At 38.6% G+C, this 17,737-nt stretch overlaps 1 protein-coding gene across 3 annotated transcripts in view; it reads left to right on the plus strand.

The window, feature by feature from the left end:
* SVEP1 (sushi, von Willebrand factor type A, EGF and pentraxin domain containing 1) overlaps positions 1 to 17,737 on the plus strand; it is a 179,725-nt gene that overhangs the window by 41,350 nt on the left and 120,638 nt on the right. For 2 of the 3 annotated variants that reach the window (XM_044265156.1, XM_044265157.1), the window contains exons 4-5: positions 13,464 to 13,622; positions 14,436 to 14,615. In XM_044265156.1, coding sequence (XP_044121091.1) covers positions 13,464 to 13,622; positions 14,436 to 14,615 — 339 coding nt within the window. Of the gene's footprint in view, positions 1 to 224; positions 294 to 13,463; positions 13,623 to 14,435; positions 14,616 to 17,737 lie in introns of those variants that run through there. The other variant, XM_044265158.1, reaches the window with a different exon arrangement.

Genomic DNA, 17,737 nt, shown 5'->3' on the forward strand with positions numbered 1-17,737 from the left:
ATCACGGAAGCATCTTCTGCTCCGGCTGCCACAAATTGCTGTGGCTCCTCCACCACTTCACCGCCTTTCATGGTTCCGTGCCTTGTCACCTTTGCCTAGAGTATTCCACATCTTGTCTGTCCCTTTCTTGACAGTACTTCAGGATTCACAAAAAATTCACTTTTCTTATGAAACTTTCCCTTTTATCCCTTCTTCCGTAGATTCATTGCTGTAACAGTGAGTTAAATCTAAAGTCTTTGGTTGTCTTCAGTATCTTCTTTCTGTTAAAACACTATACAGTATGATCATTTGGGGTAAGTTTTTCTTCTTTAATACTCCGTGAATCCCTTTAGGGCAGGATTACATCCATGTCTCTTTCTTTTTTAATAGCCTCTGAGACATGGCACAGGGACTTGGAGTAAGCATTAGTAAACTTGGAGTGAAGAATGAATGAGTAAAGAGATAATAAAGCACACTGCATGTTCAGATACTAGAACACAGCATATGGAAACTCTGCTTGGTTCCCAACTTCCTGGGAATTTTCCATTCCTTTTTTGGAGAAGTGAAGGTGAACAAGACTACTGACCCTGAGAAACACTGGCTTAGAATCAAAGCGGGCCATCTGGAAGGCTGAGTTCAACATAGGAAGTGGCTAATAACACATTTTATCTCTTTCATGTTATCTAATTATTGACATTATTTTCCAAACCTACTCATAAAACTGTGTCCATGGTGTGCTCCCGCATGTTTGTGTGTGTGTGTGTGTGTGTGTTGTGTGTGTGCATGTGTGTGTATGTAAAGCTATTTGTATGTATTGATGACTGATGGTTTGGAAAAGGATTTTAATGCCTATAACACTGCAAGATATAGTATGCCAGGATATTGTGCATTTTTACCATTAAAGCAGTCACTTAACCAGGATATTGTGGATTTTTACCATTTAAGCAATCATTTAACAAATACATAAAGCAAACCATTATTACTGCATGTAGCATAATGTTAGTAGTTAGGAAAATTTCTCTTAAAACTTGAAATTTAGAAATTTTGTTGGGCACCTGGGTGGCTCAGTCATTAAGCTTCTGCCTTGGGCTCGGGTCATGATCCCAGGGTTCTGGGATCAAGCCCCACATTGGGCTCCCTGCTCACAGGAAGCCTGCTTCTCTCTCTCCCACTGCCCCTACTTCTGTTCCCTCGATAGCTGTGTCTCTCTCTGTCAAATGAATAAATAAAATCTTAAAAAAAATTTTTGTCAAAATATGGAAGCAGATATATGAAAATATGGACCATGAAACAAGTGATAAGAAAAAAATTAATCAAATGCACTTTATATGTGAAATACTGCAAACAACTATAAACATTAATAAAGCAAGTTTATTGTTTTACCATCAATATTTATTTATTTTTCTTTTTTTTTTACCATCAATATTTAATATTTTAAACAAAAAGAGTTGTTTTACTGTGGTATACAGTATTATTCTTAACCTAGAAAATACAGAGAAATAAATTGGAAATCACTAGAATTAATAGATTTATAATGTGAAAAGAGAAATACTTCAAAATCAATAAATTTTTATGCAGGAACATTAAGTTTAAAAAAATCTTATGGCATCCCTTTCACAGTAATAAAAATATAAATATATATTTCCTAAGAATCATTTGAAAGAGAATTGTGTGACCCTCATGAGGAACTATAAAATTTCATTGAAACTGATATGTAAATTAGAAGGTCAATTTATGAACTTGTGCAGGAGGAATAGCAATTTCCAATCGTCCCAATACTCATGTGCCATCTTTATCATACTGTGTTTCATGGTTCAAGGTACCTGTAAAGCAGTAGTTAGACATGAAGAAACAGCCCTGGCCACCAGCCAACCACACCTGCATGGTGACCTTAGGTACTCCACACTCCAAAATCCATTTTCTCCATCTTGGATATTTTCAGATGCACCTTGAAATTTTGCTTCTTTTCCTTTTGCTCTTGAATTTTTATCACTTTTTTTTTCCTTTTGAGATAATTGTAGTGTTACATGTAGTTTTTTTGTTTTTTTTTTAATTTATTTATTTTTAAATTTTTTTAAAATTTATTTTCAGCATAACAGTATTCATTGTTTTTGTACCACACCCAGTGCTCCGTGCAATCCGTGCCCTCTATAATACCCACCACCTGGTACCCCGACCTCCCACCCCCCGCCCCTTCAAAACCTTCAGAGTGTTACGTGTAGTTTTAAGAAATAATACAGAATGATCCCGTATATAATTTTCCTCGATCCTCCCAGCGATAACATCTTGCAAAATTATCATGTAGTGGGGCGCCTGGGTGGCTCAGTGGGTTAAGTCGCTGCCTTTGGCTCAGGTCATGATCTCAGGGCCCTGGGACTGAGTCCTACATCGGGCTCTCTGCTCAGCAGGGGACCTGCTTCCCTTCCTCTCTCTCTGCCTGCCCCTCCGCCTACTTGTCCTACTTGTGATTTCTCTCTGTCAAATAAATAAAATCTTTAAAAAAAAATTATCGTGTAGTATCACGCTGCACATATTGACATGGATGCAATCAAGATGGAAACCACAAGGATTCATAATGTGCTCTTTTAGAACCCAGACACTGCCCTTCTGCTCCTAGTTGCCCTCACTTTGACCTCTTGCAAATTCTAATCTGTTCTCCATTTCTATAATTTTGTCATCTCAAGAATGTTATGTAATCATTCCCTCAGCAGAGAAAGAGGGATGAGGAGCATTGCCTTATTCCTGCCGAGTGAGCATAGCTATCTATAACCCTCATTTTGCCCCTACTGACACTGATATGTGTATGTGAGGGGGATCCTCGTTAGTGCTGGATGTGGATGGAATTTTTGGTTCTAGGAAGGTTTCCTTATTGCTCCTTGCATGACCTCCCAGACACTACAAAGAGGAGACCTCTTTGCTGCTTGGTGGTGATGAAAGTTCTGACTCTTCATGGGCCAGCTCTGATACCACTCCACGGGGCGTGAGGGAAGACCCCTTTGCTACTTCCTCGTGAGTGTGGAAGTGAGACACAACCCTCACCACTGTCACCTCCCTTGGCGTGGAAGATCCACCTCTCTACTTGGCCGTCACTGATACCACTCTGGCAGAGGTGTTGGGGTGCCTTGCTAGAGCTTTGCAAGAGAAAAAATCTAGACTTCCCACTTGGTCTCTGCGTGGTATGGCTACACGGGGCCACGGTTTTTCTGTGGTGTTTGGACTAGAGAAGTTGACTGGTTCTTGTCTTAAAGTGTCCTAACTGCCATTTCTTCATCCTTTGGCCAGAGAGAGCAGTATTCTATTGTTTTGGAGTTTTTGTCCATTCCCATTGGTGTTTTGAGTGGCTAACTACTCTGGCCCTAAGTCTGGAATGTCTGAGGAAAAAGGAAGCCCATGGAATTCACTACCCTGTTGGGCTTTGGTTCTTAAGATTCCTAGCTAGTCTGCCTTTTTATTAGTGTCATTTTATGTTTATTTTATATATAACATTCAGGGGTTTTAGTTGTACTTACCAGGAAGACTAAGAAAAAGTACATCTACTCCATCTTCTCAGAAACAGATTCTTCTACTTTTTGTGTCATCATATCTTCTCTGGTGACAGATTTTTCCATGTTGGGTTTATGCATTCAACAGTGGTATTGCTTTCTATCTGTTAACTTAACTAGGCACACCTTTTGTGGAAGCAGTGATGTCTTTTTTCTCACATCTTATGCCCAATGATGACTTTTATTTCTATTGAAACCAAAAGTAAAATGGAAAAAAATAACTAATGACCAATAAATAAAGGATAACAGTTTTAGAAAAAGTTATGAAATTTTGATTTTTTGCAAGTAGGCAAAAAAAATCATTTATCATAACTTAAAGTTCTGAGATGATCCTTACATATAGGGAAAAATGGGAGTGGCAGAATCAACATGTGTTTGAGAATGAAATGTTATTGTCCTTCAAAATAATTCTCCAGAAGTCACCCAGAGTGATCTTGTCACATACCTTAACTTGAGCATTTTCCCTGTTCTCACCGTTTTAAGGATAAACTCCTAGCTTTTGAATGTGGCCTATCCATTCTTCGTGGTTTTGGCACCCACTGACTTTTCTAGCCTCACCCGTCTGTACTCCAGCCAGAGTGAATGCTTGTGTTTTCAAGCATGCTCACTCCTGCCTCTGGGCCCGCACGTGTTGGTCCCTCTGTTTTAATTGCTGTCCCCCTACGTGTACACTTCTCACTTTTGTGCATGGTTCTGGTCTCACTCTGAAATCACTCTGAAATCACATTGACTGACTGCTTCATGTCTAGGTAATGTCTCTCTTATGTGTTCTCACATAACATGTTACTTTGCCCCTTTTAATCATCTGTGTAAGACTACAGTGTCTGTCAGGGTACAGGTGGAACTCTGTCTTATTCTCGATCCCCAGTATCCTGTTACCTGTCATATCCTTCTCATCCCTGCAGAGGGTTGTGAAATTTTAGCGTTGCAACTAGTTGGTTACAAACATGATCACCCATGGTATCGTAATGGAAAACCAGTTCTTTAATTGGTTATATAACGCAGAGAAGGGCAGACAGTGTCAGAGCCAGTAATAATTACCAGAATTCTCTTCCAAGGATTCTCACTTGATCCTTTGCACCACACCCTACATTAATGGGTGAAATGGGAGAAAGGTGGTGACACAGTGAAATTTAATGTGTTGAAAGCATTGCAGTGGCCAGAGTGAAATACTTACAATTTTATTTACATATGGATTATTCAGAAAACAATCCAAACATTTTAATGTGGGAAGATGGAAGGAAAACATTGCTAGATGAGTGGACTACTTCGAAGTGCAGTAGACAAGACCACACAGATATCAGAATGAATGCCAGGTGGGACAGCTCATTCTAAATGGGGGTTTATGGAAACTACAGGAGGGAGTCATTTAACTCTATCCATTGACTCTTTTAATTATCGAGTATCTTTCAGGTATTTTGGAAGATATGATTGTTGCCCAGTACTTGCCTTAAAGTAACTTATTATGAAATGGAGCCATCTAATAACTATTCAGAAGTCAGAATGTGTGTCATGAACAAAGCATTATGGTTAATCCAGTTCTAAGTAACTGAAATTAAATGAAAATTTAAATGATCCAACATATATAATATGATATACAAAATGCTATAGATATTCTAAAAATATTTACTTTTGGTTATGGAGGTGATGGGATTTGCTTTGGGTTTGAATGACAGGATTTGGACAGTTATAAATAGGAGATACCACTGTGCAGAACAGAATGTCCTGTGATGGATATTAGCAGTAGCTTGTATGGATGCGTGAATGGGCTAAATCTATGAACATAGTGGCGTTCTGGGCCAGAAAGTTTGGGAGTAGGAACTAGATTGTACTAGGACTTGAATTCCAGGCTGCAGAGATGGCCTTTGGTTAACTGCTAACTGCAGGCATTTGGAGATTTCTGAGCAGGAAAGTGGTGTGATTGATTGAAGCTATGTTAGAGGGATATTAATTTGGAATCTGTGAACAGAAATCACCAAATGTGGAGTAACCTAGAAGAAGAGTTATACATATGGAGGTTACAGAATCAATCAAGTCATAAAATAGTAAGGTCCTAGATTAGTGTAACAACAATGGGCGTGAAAGACATCACATATCCACATTTCCAAACTCCCAAAGATGTTAAAGGCTTACTGAAGTGAGGTAGAGACGATGAGGGAGGGAGAATATTGAAGGCAAGTATGACCTAAGACTTGACTCATAACTTAACACTCCTTGTAAGACCGCAGGGAAATGAATTTGACAACAAACACCAAACCATACTCAGAATTTTTCTGCCTTTCTTACTGCCAGAGTTGTTCTTAGATCCAAAGTGTGCAATTTCTCTCTTTCCTTAGGACAGACTAATTTTCAGCAGTTATGCATTAGTACAGTTGTAAACATGGTTAAGATACTGGATTGGTGAATAGCTACTGCCCTAAGTCTCTTGAATGTCCCCGTACTGATCTGAGCCCTATTCCAGGCTTGCTGGCATCTGTCCCATCGCCCAGCATCTGTAGAGGTAATACCTAGCAGACAAGTGGGCCTGTAGAATTCTGCTTCATCTTACAGCTGATGTCTGTTGTTATTGATCAACAATCATGCCATTCTGAGTTGTAATATTTTGAATAGTACTCTTACCATGGATGGAGTTTTCTCCCAGAAGGTTCTCAAGTTCTTCAAGCAATAGACCTATACATGTCTGAATCTCAAGGACAGATCCACACTAGGTTCAAGCTGAGCTCTGTTGCACTGAAACATAGGATTTCACATTTAAGTAATTGATTAATTGGTTATTTTATCTTATTTTATTTTTACTTTTATAAGAGAACACATCTGCATCTTTATTTATTCACTTTTCATTAAGTTTAAATCCTTGAGGAGTACAACCATCACATGGATTCTATGGCCAATGCCCTCAGCAAGGAGGTTGCTTTGGAATTTTTCATGAACCATGCCACTGTTTCCATGAGCACAAGTTACTTTTCCCCAGATTACTCTGGATTTTTTGTTTTGTTTTGTTTTTGTTTTCCACCAGGAGTCACTGTGTTGTTCTTTGTTTTATACATAGAAGTGCATCTCTTGCCTAGATAGAATTAAGGTTCATCTCAAGCATAAACACCTTCAATTTTAAGGAGAGCCTCATGCTCCCTCTAGTTCCAGAAACCCCACCTGTAGCCAGCAAAAATGGCCTTGGACCATGACCTTCCAGACATTTTTGTCATTTTTAGGAGTCCTTTTCACAGCAGGCCTCCACAGGCTCCAAAATGGCCTGATTAAATGGTAATTTTAAAACTATTAATACCCAGTATTAGGTTACAATAAGATACATACTTTTAGTCCAAATAATGGAAATATAAAGTAATTTGGCAATAGGCTAATGAGTTTGAAAAGTTAATGTTATTTTGCTTAAGAAAAAAAATTCAGTGGATGAAAGAAATAAGGGAACAGGGAAAGTTGTTTATAATTATAAAAAATTGGATTCCGCTTCCCAGTGTGGTTTATCTTACGGTAAATTATATTTTCTTCTTTATACGATTCTGAGTTATTGGCTATTTGAGAAAGAATAAACAAGGTTAAAGATAATGTTAAAATCTCCAGTGGCCTCTCCTAAAAGTACTTGCCCACAAAATTTTTGTTGTAAAACTTAGGATGATCTCACATTTCTTATCCAGACAGTAAACACCTTAGAACAATTAAGAACATGGAGTTTTCAACAAAAAAGGATTTGCTTAAGTATTCTGTACTTAGCCAGGTTGTCTTTCTCCCTCCTTCCCTCCCTCTCTCTCTCTCTAACATATATTAATTCTTAACAATATAATAATTTCTTTGCTGATGCATTCTCTTTCAGACAGGGTCTCTAGAGGATTTTATCTTTTTTTTTTTTAAAGATTTTATTTATTTATTTGAGAGAGAGAGCATGAGTGAGGAGAAGGTCAGAGAGAGAAACAGACTCCCCGTGGAGCTGGGAGCCCGATGCGGGACTCGATCTCGGGACTCCGGGATCATGACCTGAGCTGAAGGCAGTCCTCCAAGCAACTGAGCCACCCAGGCGTCCCTATCTTTTGTTTTTTGATAGACTTGTCCTGATCCATCAGTGATCTCCTTTCCAGTCTGAGCAGACGCTTCTCTTTGCAACATGGCATCCTGCAGCCAATGGTCCATTTGCTGAGCTGGCACCACTCAGTTGCTCAAATTCACAATTTTGTCCAAATACACTGTCCTTCAGCCAAATAAGCTAACCGATCGCCAGAAGATTGACAGGATGCTAATTCATTTACCACAGATTCAGCTGTGCAGTATCCAAGGCAGTTAAAAGCCTCCTTATCTAATTCATGAATGAACACGGAAAGGATCTTGGCTGTCTCGTAAAAGCAAGTCTCCTTGTATGCATGCCCATGTGCTAGTCTTGTCATTGTGAAAATACTAGTTCGGCGTCGGGGAAACCTGGTTCTCTTTTAGGGCAGTGAACCCCTGTGCTCAAAATCCTAGCACAACTATTTGTAGGGACAGATTCCTTGTTCAGATCAAATCCCTAATGCTGAGAAGGGAATTGATGTTGTAAGAATAAAGAACCTTTCTCTGGGGGCCCAAGCACTTGCTTGGTGCCTTTCCTACATGGAACAGAAGCTAGGGCTTTTGAGTCGCATGACTCTTGAATGGCATGGTAATCTACCCAAATGGGCACCCTTAGAATTGCGTAGTAAAGAGCCTGAATGCGGAAACAGCAACTTTACTCCTGTAGCCTTCAGAGGAATTTATTAACCTTTAAAGATGAATTGTGCAAGTAAAAAAGGCTCTTAATACTTACCAATTTTAAAAAATCAATCTTAGGTTATGTATATGAAGGAATTGTATCAATTGTTTGTTACTCTGTATGTTATTTATATTAACTAAAATAGTCACCTAACAAATTAATATTTAGTGGGTAAGACGGATTAGAGAGAATGGAGGCTTCTTTGTATTTTCCAATTTCCAAACTAGGTTTGATGCTTTCATTTATTTCAGTCAAAGAATTGCCCTGTCAGCTGAAGAAAAATCTAACATTAGCACATCATGAGAGCTTCAGGAATCACACTTCCAGTAATAGTAGCTGATAACCGCCAAGATGTTTCTGAAAAGAGAAAGTACTTATTTTACCAACAACTAAAAGAGCAATTAAGAAATAATATTTGGGACATTTCCAGGAAGGAACCATTTCATATTGAAAGAAATGAACATACCCCAGCCCTTTACCATCACTTATGAAACTTGCTCAAACCACAGTTTTGTTTTGTCTTTTCAACTTTTGCTTGGTTTTAGATGAGGAATTCTCCCCCCTGGGGTATCAAAGAAGTTGATTACACCTCTCCCACTAGAATTGTGCAATGCCTTTAAATAGTTCTCCTGAAGTCTGTTTTCCATTATCATTATGAATTTCACAATACATTTCCAAATGTACTTTTGGATATTTTTATCCAAAACACTGTTCTCCAGTGTTGTCAGCTCTCAATTACTCAAACCATTTTGGAGGATAATATTGTTAAGATGACTTCCTTTTTATGTAATATTATTTTAAAAATAAATCATAAAATCTGTAAACCGAATCTGACTGCTCATATGGAAGTTTCCTTTAACTTACTTTCTAGTATTATTCTATTTATGGAAACATCAAATGTTAGCATTGAAATGGTCGTAGTCCTCATTAGTTGTAACTTGTGCATTTTGTAGGAAGAGAAAAGAAAGTCGCTTGCCAGTGACCACAAAGCTCGTCAGTAGAAGAGCCAAGGTTGCAACTCGGTTGTCTTGACCCCAAGTGCAGTGTCCTTTCGCTTCACCCAGTTGTTATTCTCTCTGACATTAGTTCTCCCTCCACATTAAACCCACTGCCACCTTCCAACACAGCTTGTTTTTTCTTGCCCTCCTTTGATTGAGTCACTGTTGGTCAGGAAATGGGATGGCTAATGACTAGGTCACATCATTGGAAGACTCTTGGAACAGGCAAGAGCAGGTTGCCCCCTGAGAGAGAGAGACAGGTGCACGTGTTCCATTCAGTGGGACATGTGCCAGAGCAGAGGTAAGGGTAATGTACTCCGGGGGCTCAGAAACGTAGCCACCAAAATCTGAAAAAGTGGGAGGAGCTTTGGAGAATGAATTAGCCTTGAAGGATGCTGGAGGTTCACTCAGACAAAGGAAAGCACGTGCAAAGGCAGAAGCTAAGTGGAAGAAAGAGAGGTAATATCTACCAAGCACTACAGCATCAAACAGGCCTCTAGGAAGGAAGTATAATGATCTGTTTTATTGTTGAGAAAGTTAAGATTGGCTGGGGACCTTATTCTGAAATTTACTGAATGCTAACTACATGTCAGATAGTGTTGCTTTACTCTCATTATTTCAGTTAATCTGAACAATAAAACTTATAATGGAGGTACTACTCCTATTACACACAAAGGAATCACGTCTCAGAGAAACAAGTCGTTGTTCAAACTCCCAAGTCCAGTACATTGACGGGGGCGGGGTGGGGGGAGCCTAGTGCAAAACTAGGCTGTCCTTGATTCTGAAGCAGGTTCTAACCAGAATATGGAATTCATGGGCCCTTTATAGCAGGCATACAGGAAGGCTGCAGACAGAGCAAAGATGTCCTCATATGTCAGAGTAAAGAGTGGGCCTCATCCTTTTGGTATAGTTTTTAAGTAGAAAGTTATTTGATCAGATTTATATTTTAGGAAGATGTTGAGGCAGCAACATTCATGGTGGAATGGAGTAGAGATGGAGGCTGAGGAACCAGTAAAGGACTTTGTAAGAACCTGGATGAGAGATCGTAGGTCCAGATCTAAGACAGGGCAATGCTGATGGAGGGAGGAGGGGAAATGCAGAGGATTTTTAAGGAATAAAATCCAAACAACATGGTTTTCATTTGGATTTTTGGAAGAGATAGAGGGAGAAGGAGGAATCAAAATGATCTCTGAGGTCAGAGAACCAGTAACGGTGACATGAAATATAACATCTGTGACAATGACTTTCTTTTGCATGTAATTTTAATTTACTTTTAATTGGTTTTGCACAATACCTATTCAGCGTAGCAAAACTAGAAAATGGAGATCAACAAAAATGAACCTGAAAGTCTCATAATTCTGTCATGCATATATAACCTTAAAGATAATTTCCTTGAAGTCTTATATATGTATTTTTTAGCCTAAAAGGATCACATAATACATAACAGTGTTTGAGACATCCCCCCCCCCTTTTTTTTCACTCAACTACATAATTTGAATGATTTTCTGTGTTAAGAATTGTATTTTTATGGCTAATATTCCACAGGATGGATGTGTCATAAGAATTTAACAAACTCCCCATCTCTTGGCATTTGTGTTATAGCCAGTGCTGAGTGTGTAATGATAAACAACAATTATACATACATATTTATTAACCTTTACTTGGGACAAATTCTTAGAAGTGAAGTGCTTTGCTAAAAGGAAAGCTCTTTTTGGGGCTTTTGATGTCTACCCTCCAGTTGTCCTAGAGGAAGAGAACCTGTTTGCTTACCTGCTTACTGGCAATCAGCAGTATTAACATGCTTTAAAAATTCTGCCAAATTAGGGGCACCTGGGTGGCTCAGTGGGTTAAAGCCTCTGTCTTCAGCTCAGTTCATCATCCCAGGGTGCTGGGATCGAGCTCCACATCAGGCTCTCTGCTTTGAGGGGAGCCTGCTTCCCCCTCTCTCTCTGCCTGCCTCTCTGCCTGCTTGTGATCTCTGTCTGTCAAATAAATTAATAAAATCTTTAAAAAAAAATTCTACCAAATTAAAAAGTAGCTATCACTTTGCATTTCTTTATCATGAGTGAGGTTAAACTGTTTATTCTGTGACTACTGGTTATTTTCATTTTTTCTGTAAGAAATTTCTAGTTCTTGTTCTTTGTCATATATTATAATATATAATATATAATATATATTAATATAATTATATAATATATAATTATAATACTTATAATAATATAAGTAATATATTAAATATATATTTAATATATATATTAAAACATATTTAGAGTATCTTTGCACATCCACTTATTTTTACCTATGAGTCAGCTTATTTTAGGTGTGTATCTTATCAACAGGATTAAATTAACCCATGGTTATTATTTATTATAGATGATATCTTTGGGTTTTCTTATATTAGTTTATGATTTTTAAAAAGGTTTTCTTTATTTACTTATTTGAGAGAGATAATGCTTGAGTGAACGAAGTGGGCAGAGGGAGAGGGAGAAGCAGGCTCCCCACTGAGCAAGGACCCTGATTCGGGGCTTGATCCCAGGACCTTGGAATCATGACCTGAGCTAAAGGCAGAAGCTTAACCAACTGAGCCACCCACATGCCCCAGTTTATGCTGTCTTGTTTTTCATTCTTTCTGCTATTTCTTTTATTTTCCCAATGTTTTTCTATCTTCGTTCTTTGGGATTTTTCCTCTTCCACTGATTTGGAGGTTACGTATTCTTTTTCTAGTCATAGTTATTTGTGTTTTTTTTTAATGTACAAATGTGACCCTCGGTTTTTCTTTCATTTTTATCATATTGATGTATATAAAAAGAAATGAGAACTCTCCCTTGTTCTCTTCCCATTCATCTCCCAATTTTTTTATATTGTGCAAAGCTTATTTTCTTCTTTCGATCACATCTTTCTTTTTTTTTTTCCAATTTATTTATTTTCAGAAAAACAGTATTCATTATTTTTTCACCACACCCAGTGCTCCATGCAAGCCATGCCCTCTATAATACCCACCACCTGGTACCCCAACCTCCCACCCCTCCGCCACATCTTTCTTTTTAAAAGGAAACTTATTTGATTTTTTTTTTCATTTTTGCAATTTTAGCAAGATGTATAACAATATACTATATGTCCTCATAGTTTCTTAATCTCAAGCATTTTATTAAAAACCATTTCTTCCCATACTTGAGTTTTTAATTTTTATTTCTTTTCAGTCAGTAAAACGCGTCTTTATTTCCAGGAGCCATGCATATCCTTCAATGGCTTTCTTTCTTTCTTTCTTTCTTTTTTTTTTTTTTAAAGATTCTATATATTTGACAGAGAGAGACAAAGCAAGAGAGGGAACACAAGCAAGGGGAGTGGGTGAGGGAGAAGCAGGCTTTCTGCTGAGCAGGGAGCCCTATGCAGGCCTCAATCCCAGGACCCTGGGATCATGCCCTGAGCCCGAGGCAGATGCTCAACAACGGAGTCACCTACGCCCCCCTTCAATGGCTTTCTCTTCCTCATATTTACCAATAGCTTGCCCAGATACAAGATTTGGGGTTCATAATAATTTTTCCACATACCTATATATCTTACTTCCATTCTTTCTCCTGCCATTTATTTTTGCACAGGAGAAATGAAATATTAATTTGATTTTCCCATTTATAAATATTTTGGTTTTCTTTCCTAGATGATTGATTTTCCTTTATCCTGGATGTCAAATCACTTTTTATTAATTTTGCCTAAACTTGATGAGGTTTTTTTTGTTTGTTTGTTTTGTTTTTTTTTTTTGCCAAATCTTCAAGTAAGGAATATATTTTTGCGTTACTATCACAACTAGTACTTTTCCTAGGTCTACTCAGTTCTGTTGTTCTGGAATTTTATGGCTTCTTTTTACTGTCTCAAAAGACAAGTTTAATTTTGTTGTTACAATTTGTATTTTCTTCTCCATCTGTGTGTTTATCTTAATCATTTTCTCCTACAGCTGCTAACTTCTGTTTAAAGGAGACCACACTGTCTTGCATCTTCTTGAGGATCTGCGCAAATATTTACTGAACTTTTGCTAGAAATACTCATCAATATGAATAAGAATAATTCAATGATAATTAAATATTTAATACTGTGATGCTTTAATGCAGTGTTCTCTTTCTGCTGAAGTATTTTTCCTGCCTTCTTAGTCTCAAAAATACTGTTAACTATCAATTCATGTATCATTAATTCCTATAAAATGGATTTCCCCAGCTTGCCCATCTGGGACATACAAACCAGAAGGTTCTCCAGGAGGAATCGGCACTTGTCTTCCATGTCCTGATGAAAATCATACCTCTCCACCTGGAAGTACATCTCCGGAAGACTGTGTCTGCAAGGAGGGATATCGGGCGTCTGGCCAGACCTGTGAAGGTAAGTCTCCCACATCTGGCAGATAGGAAATATAAAAGCTGATCTCTTTGAGAGGAATGATGCTGATGTTTCCATCTAATTCATTTTAAGTGATCTTTAATATTCATTTCTCTAATCTTAGGAGAAGTTCTCTGTTTTTATTAAGTAGCATTTCTTATCATTGCACACATCTATAATCTTGCTCCAGAGAAACTGGATCCAAGACCCTGGGAGTGATAGAACCATAAAACCAGAAAGATTTAGTACTTGAAAAAGATCTCATATGAACTTAAAAGCCACAAATCTAACAACAGTTTGGTAATAAATGAGCTGGTTTTGGCTCTGGTGATATTTAAATCCATTTAAAGAGAATATTTTTATGATATGATATCTTGATAGTATTCATATCAAAAGTTAAATTGATTTAATTAACCTGTAACATGTACAAGAGGCTGTGGAATCTGTAGCAGATGTACTTTGTTGGACTTATTCCTTGTTTCATGCCACCTTAATTAAGAAGGAAAATAAATAATGACATACAAATATCAAGAACTAGAAAATCTCATATCCACATAGATATCAAAATAAAACATTTTAAAGCTTAAAAAAGACTTAGTCTGTTTAAAAAGTTTAATTGGAAGTAAATACATACCTAATAGGAGTGAGATGTAAGGGTTCTTCTTCCAAATATGCACTTAGAAATTGAAATGCAGTAAATAGAAATGATGTGGGTAATTTCACTGTGTGTCTAAAGTGTCCTCTTAAACAAACAAAGAAAAGGATACTGCTTCAAAGGCTTATTTTGCTTTTTTATTTTCTTTCTGTAAACGTTAGTTGTCCACTGCCCTGCCCTGAGGCCTCCTGAAAACGGTTACTTTATCCAGAACACTTGTAACAACCACTTCAATGCAGCCTGTGGGGTCCGATGTCACCCTGGATTTGACCTCGTGGGAAGCAGCATCCTCTTGTGTCTACCCAGTGGTTTGTGGTCCGGTTCAGAGAGCTCCTGCAGAGGTATGCAAACTGCCGATTCACATTGTTTATTGATTGCCTTGCTTGATTTCCTTGACTTAAATTTTAATGGACCAGTGAAGTTCTTTGTTTCTTTTAATTTCATAGACCACAGACCACAGAAAGAAAAGATTATAGGACATCTGAAATCAGAACTACCAAGTTCAATTGACCACATCATCATAAACTATCCCCTTTATGTTTCTTTTATGAAAAGCAAAGAGCAAAGAAAGGCCCTTCCTGGGAAGGAAATGTACAGGTTATCCAAACCTCAGATTTTAAGCAGCAAAGGCAGGGTGCCAAGGAGAGTTTTGGAATGCTTGGAATGGGGGCTTTGATGACTAATATCATTGGAGGACTGGGAACCACACCACGGTCCCACCACAGGACTGGTGAGCTGAATTGTATGTCTCCAGCCATTGCTCGGATTAGATAGTGTGCTATAGAAAGTGGGAATTTGCTAAAATGAGATCCCAAAGAGCCTAGACAGCCCAACAGAAACAGGGACATGTGGTACCTCAAGTAGAACCTAAGGCTCTCACATCAAAAAAAGAGAAAAAACAGATGGAACAGTACGCTAGTTTACCTTCGCTCTTGCCATCTGCAAGATCTCTTTTCCTACTTCTTAGAACTATTGCATACTCACAACTTCCGAAGGTTTCTGTCTTTTTTTTTAATGAATCCAGTTTTTTTTTTAATATTTATTTATTTGAGAGAGAATGAGAGAGAGCAAGTGGGGGAAGAGGCAGAGGGAAAGAATTTCAAGCAGACTCCCCGCTGAGTGCAGAGCCCCGTGCTGGGCTCCATCTCATGACCTGAGATCATGACCTGAGCTGAAACCAAGAGTTAGACACCCAACTGACTGAACCACCCAGGTTTCACAAGTAGGGTTGGGAGAGAGAGTTATCTAAGAAAAGAGGGGAGTAAGCCAAAGGACTTGAGAATCTCTTCCCATCAAGCTTCTGAATACAGTATTTATCCCCTGCCTAGAGTTGCCAAATGAAACACAGAACACCCAGTGAGATGCGGGTTTTAGATACACAACAATTTTTAGTATAACTAAGTCCCATATAAGGTGGGGGACTTACTTATACTAAAAATGAGGTGTTGATTTTCTAAAACTCAAATTTACCTGGATCTCCTTATTTGTTTGTTTGTCTTATTAAGATATGGCAATCTCATCCCCACCACATCCCTCAGGCATCTTTTGGTACTACACTTTGGGATTTGACTTCTCTAGGATCTCACATCATACAGCTCCCTGGAATATGGTGAGGAGTTTCCTCTTGGCTCTTGTACCCATAAGGGAAGGTGACCCACTCAGGCTCAGGTCATTTGTGAGCCCAGGAGCCCACCACTGTGGTGATCAGCTGCCAACATTGAACCCATCCATTCATATGAATCTGCTTAACTTAGGTCCCAACCCATATCCTTCTCTGTATCTACAAAAAAAAGAAGAAATCAGCAAAATTATACAAGGCGAGCCTGAAAGAAAAGGGGAACAAATGGAATCACAGGGCTAAATAAGGCCAGGATGCCAAGAAATGGGAGAAATCTGAAAACAAAAGGATTTCTGAAGGGAAAAAAAATAAAAAAGTTACAAACACAATGACTGAACATAAAGCCAAATTAGTAAGTCAGAAAACCAACTCAAGAAACTTCTAAAAGTAGAGCAGAATTTCAAAGATTAAAAAAAATATATGAAGGAGTAAAGTGTATGAGAATCATCCTAGGCAAAGGACTCTTCTTGGATTAGGAATCCAGAGAGAAAATGGAGTAAAGGAGGGTATATCCTCAAGCTGAAATCTTGAAACTACACACAACTAACATCTTTGATATTCAGCTTAACATCACTTAATGAGTGCTAGAAAAAGAATTATTGCAAACAGATCCATGTCTGGAAGTAATCTTAGTGAAATATCTGAATGCCCTGGAAGAATGGAAAATTGTCTCCGTTTCACAGTTAGAAATAAATAACACTACCTACAAAGGAAAGAGGATCAGACGTGAGCCTCTTATTAGTCATTGTAGATATGAGAAGATGAGAATTATGTTGCCAGGATTCTGAGAGAACAGAATCAGACCCTAGATTTCCAAACTCAGACAAGCTACTGTTTATGTGGGAAGGCCAAGGGAAGACATTTCAGTCCTGCAGTCTCCAATGGTAAAAAGTCACATGCCATTACCAAAAAAGTGAATCATAGAAAGCCACTTAGATATATTCCTGTAGATAGGTCTTATCTCGACTCCTTCTTCCACATACTTCATAGCAGAGGATGGAAAGTATGACATTTTAACTTTCCACTTACTGGCCTTCCAAAGAAGAGTGAGAGAAGCAAGTAGATGACCCCTTTAGGATAAGGTCCGACCCCTGCCTCTTTGCCTTCCACAGTCCATAGCCTCAGATCCTTCACTAAATCCATAAGAAATGGCCATGTCCTCTCAGGAAGCCATCCTTTGACAGGTTGTTCCCACAGCTCTGAGTGTCTGATAGGCCTGCCTTTGCTCTGGGTCCCTACATACAAACTCTCTGCTGGCATCAAACTTCTCGGCCTGGGTGGGATCTCTGACTTCTGTATGCATGTCCACCAATCTGTTCTCCCCTGATTAGAGGCCTTGTGCTATGTGTGTGTTGGGGTTAGTCAGAGAAGCTTGATCACCCTGAGCTTGGTCACCCTGAGTGTCATAGGATAAGGGATTAATTTTAGTAATCAGACCTTACACAATTTTGGAAGAACTGGCAAACTGAAGATCTAGAAGAGAAGTTGGAGCATCAGAGGTGTTACTACCAACTCAGCCTGTGAGGCCAAGCCGAATGTGTTAGGAGGTCTAAGAGAATCTTTGCTTGTGTGTAAGCACACCCCGTGGCTCCACAGCCAAGAACCTGGAAGTGATCTTGGAGTCTTCTTAGGTCAACAAGAGTTAGCAGTTGAGGCTTGGAGCAAAGACAAGCTGGAACCCATGGGACTTGTCTACATTTGTCCATCACTGAGTCTGGCTGCAGTGACCACTGCTTCCCTTACTGCTTTCTAAAATCCAGGACAGGTTCATCTTTTGACTAACTCTAATCTGGCATACAGTAAGGGGATTCTGACAGCCTATTTCCCAGCTTAACCAGTGTTTTA

The sequence above is a fragment of the Neovison vison genome, chromosome 9 (assembly GCF_020171115.1).
Source record: "Neovison vison isolate M4711 chromosome 9, ASM_NN_V1, whole genome shotgun sequence".
NCBI classification, from domain to species: domain Eukaryota; kingdom Metazoa; phylum Chordata; class Mammalia; order Carnivora; family Mustelidae; genus Neogale; species Neogale vison.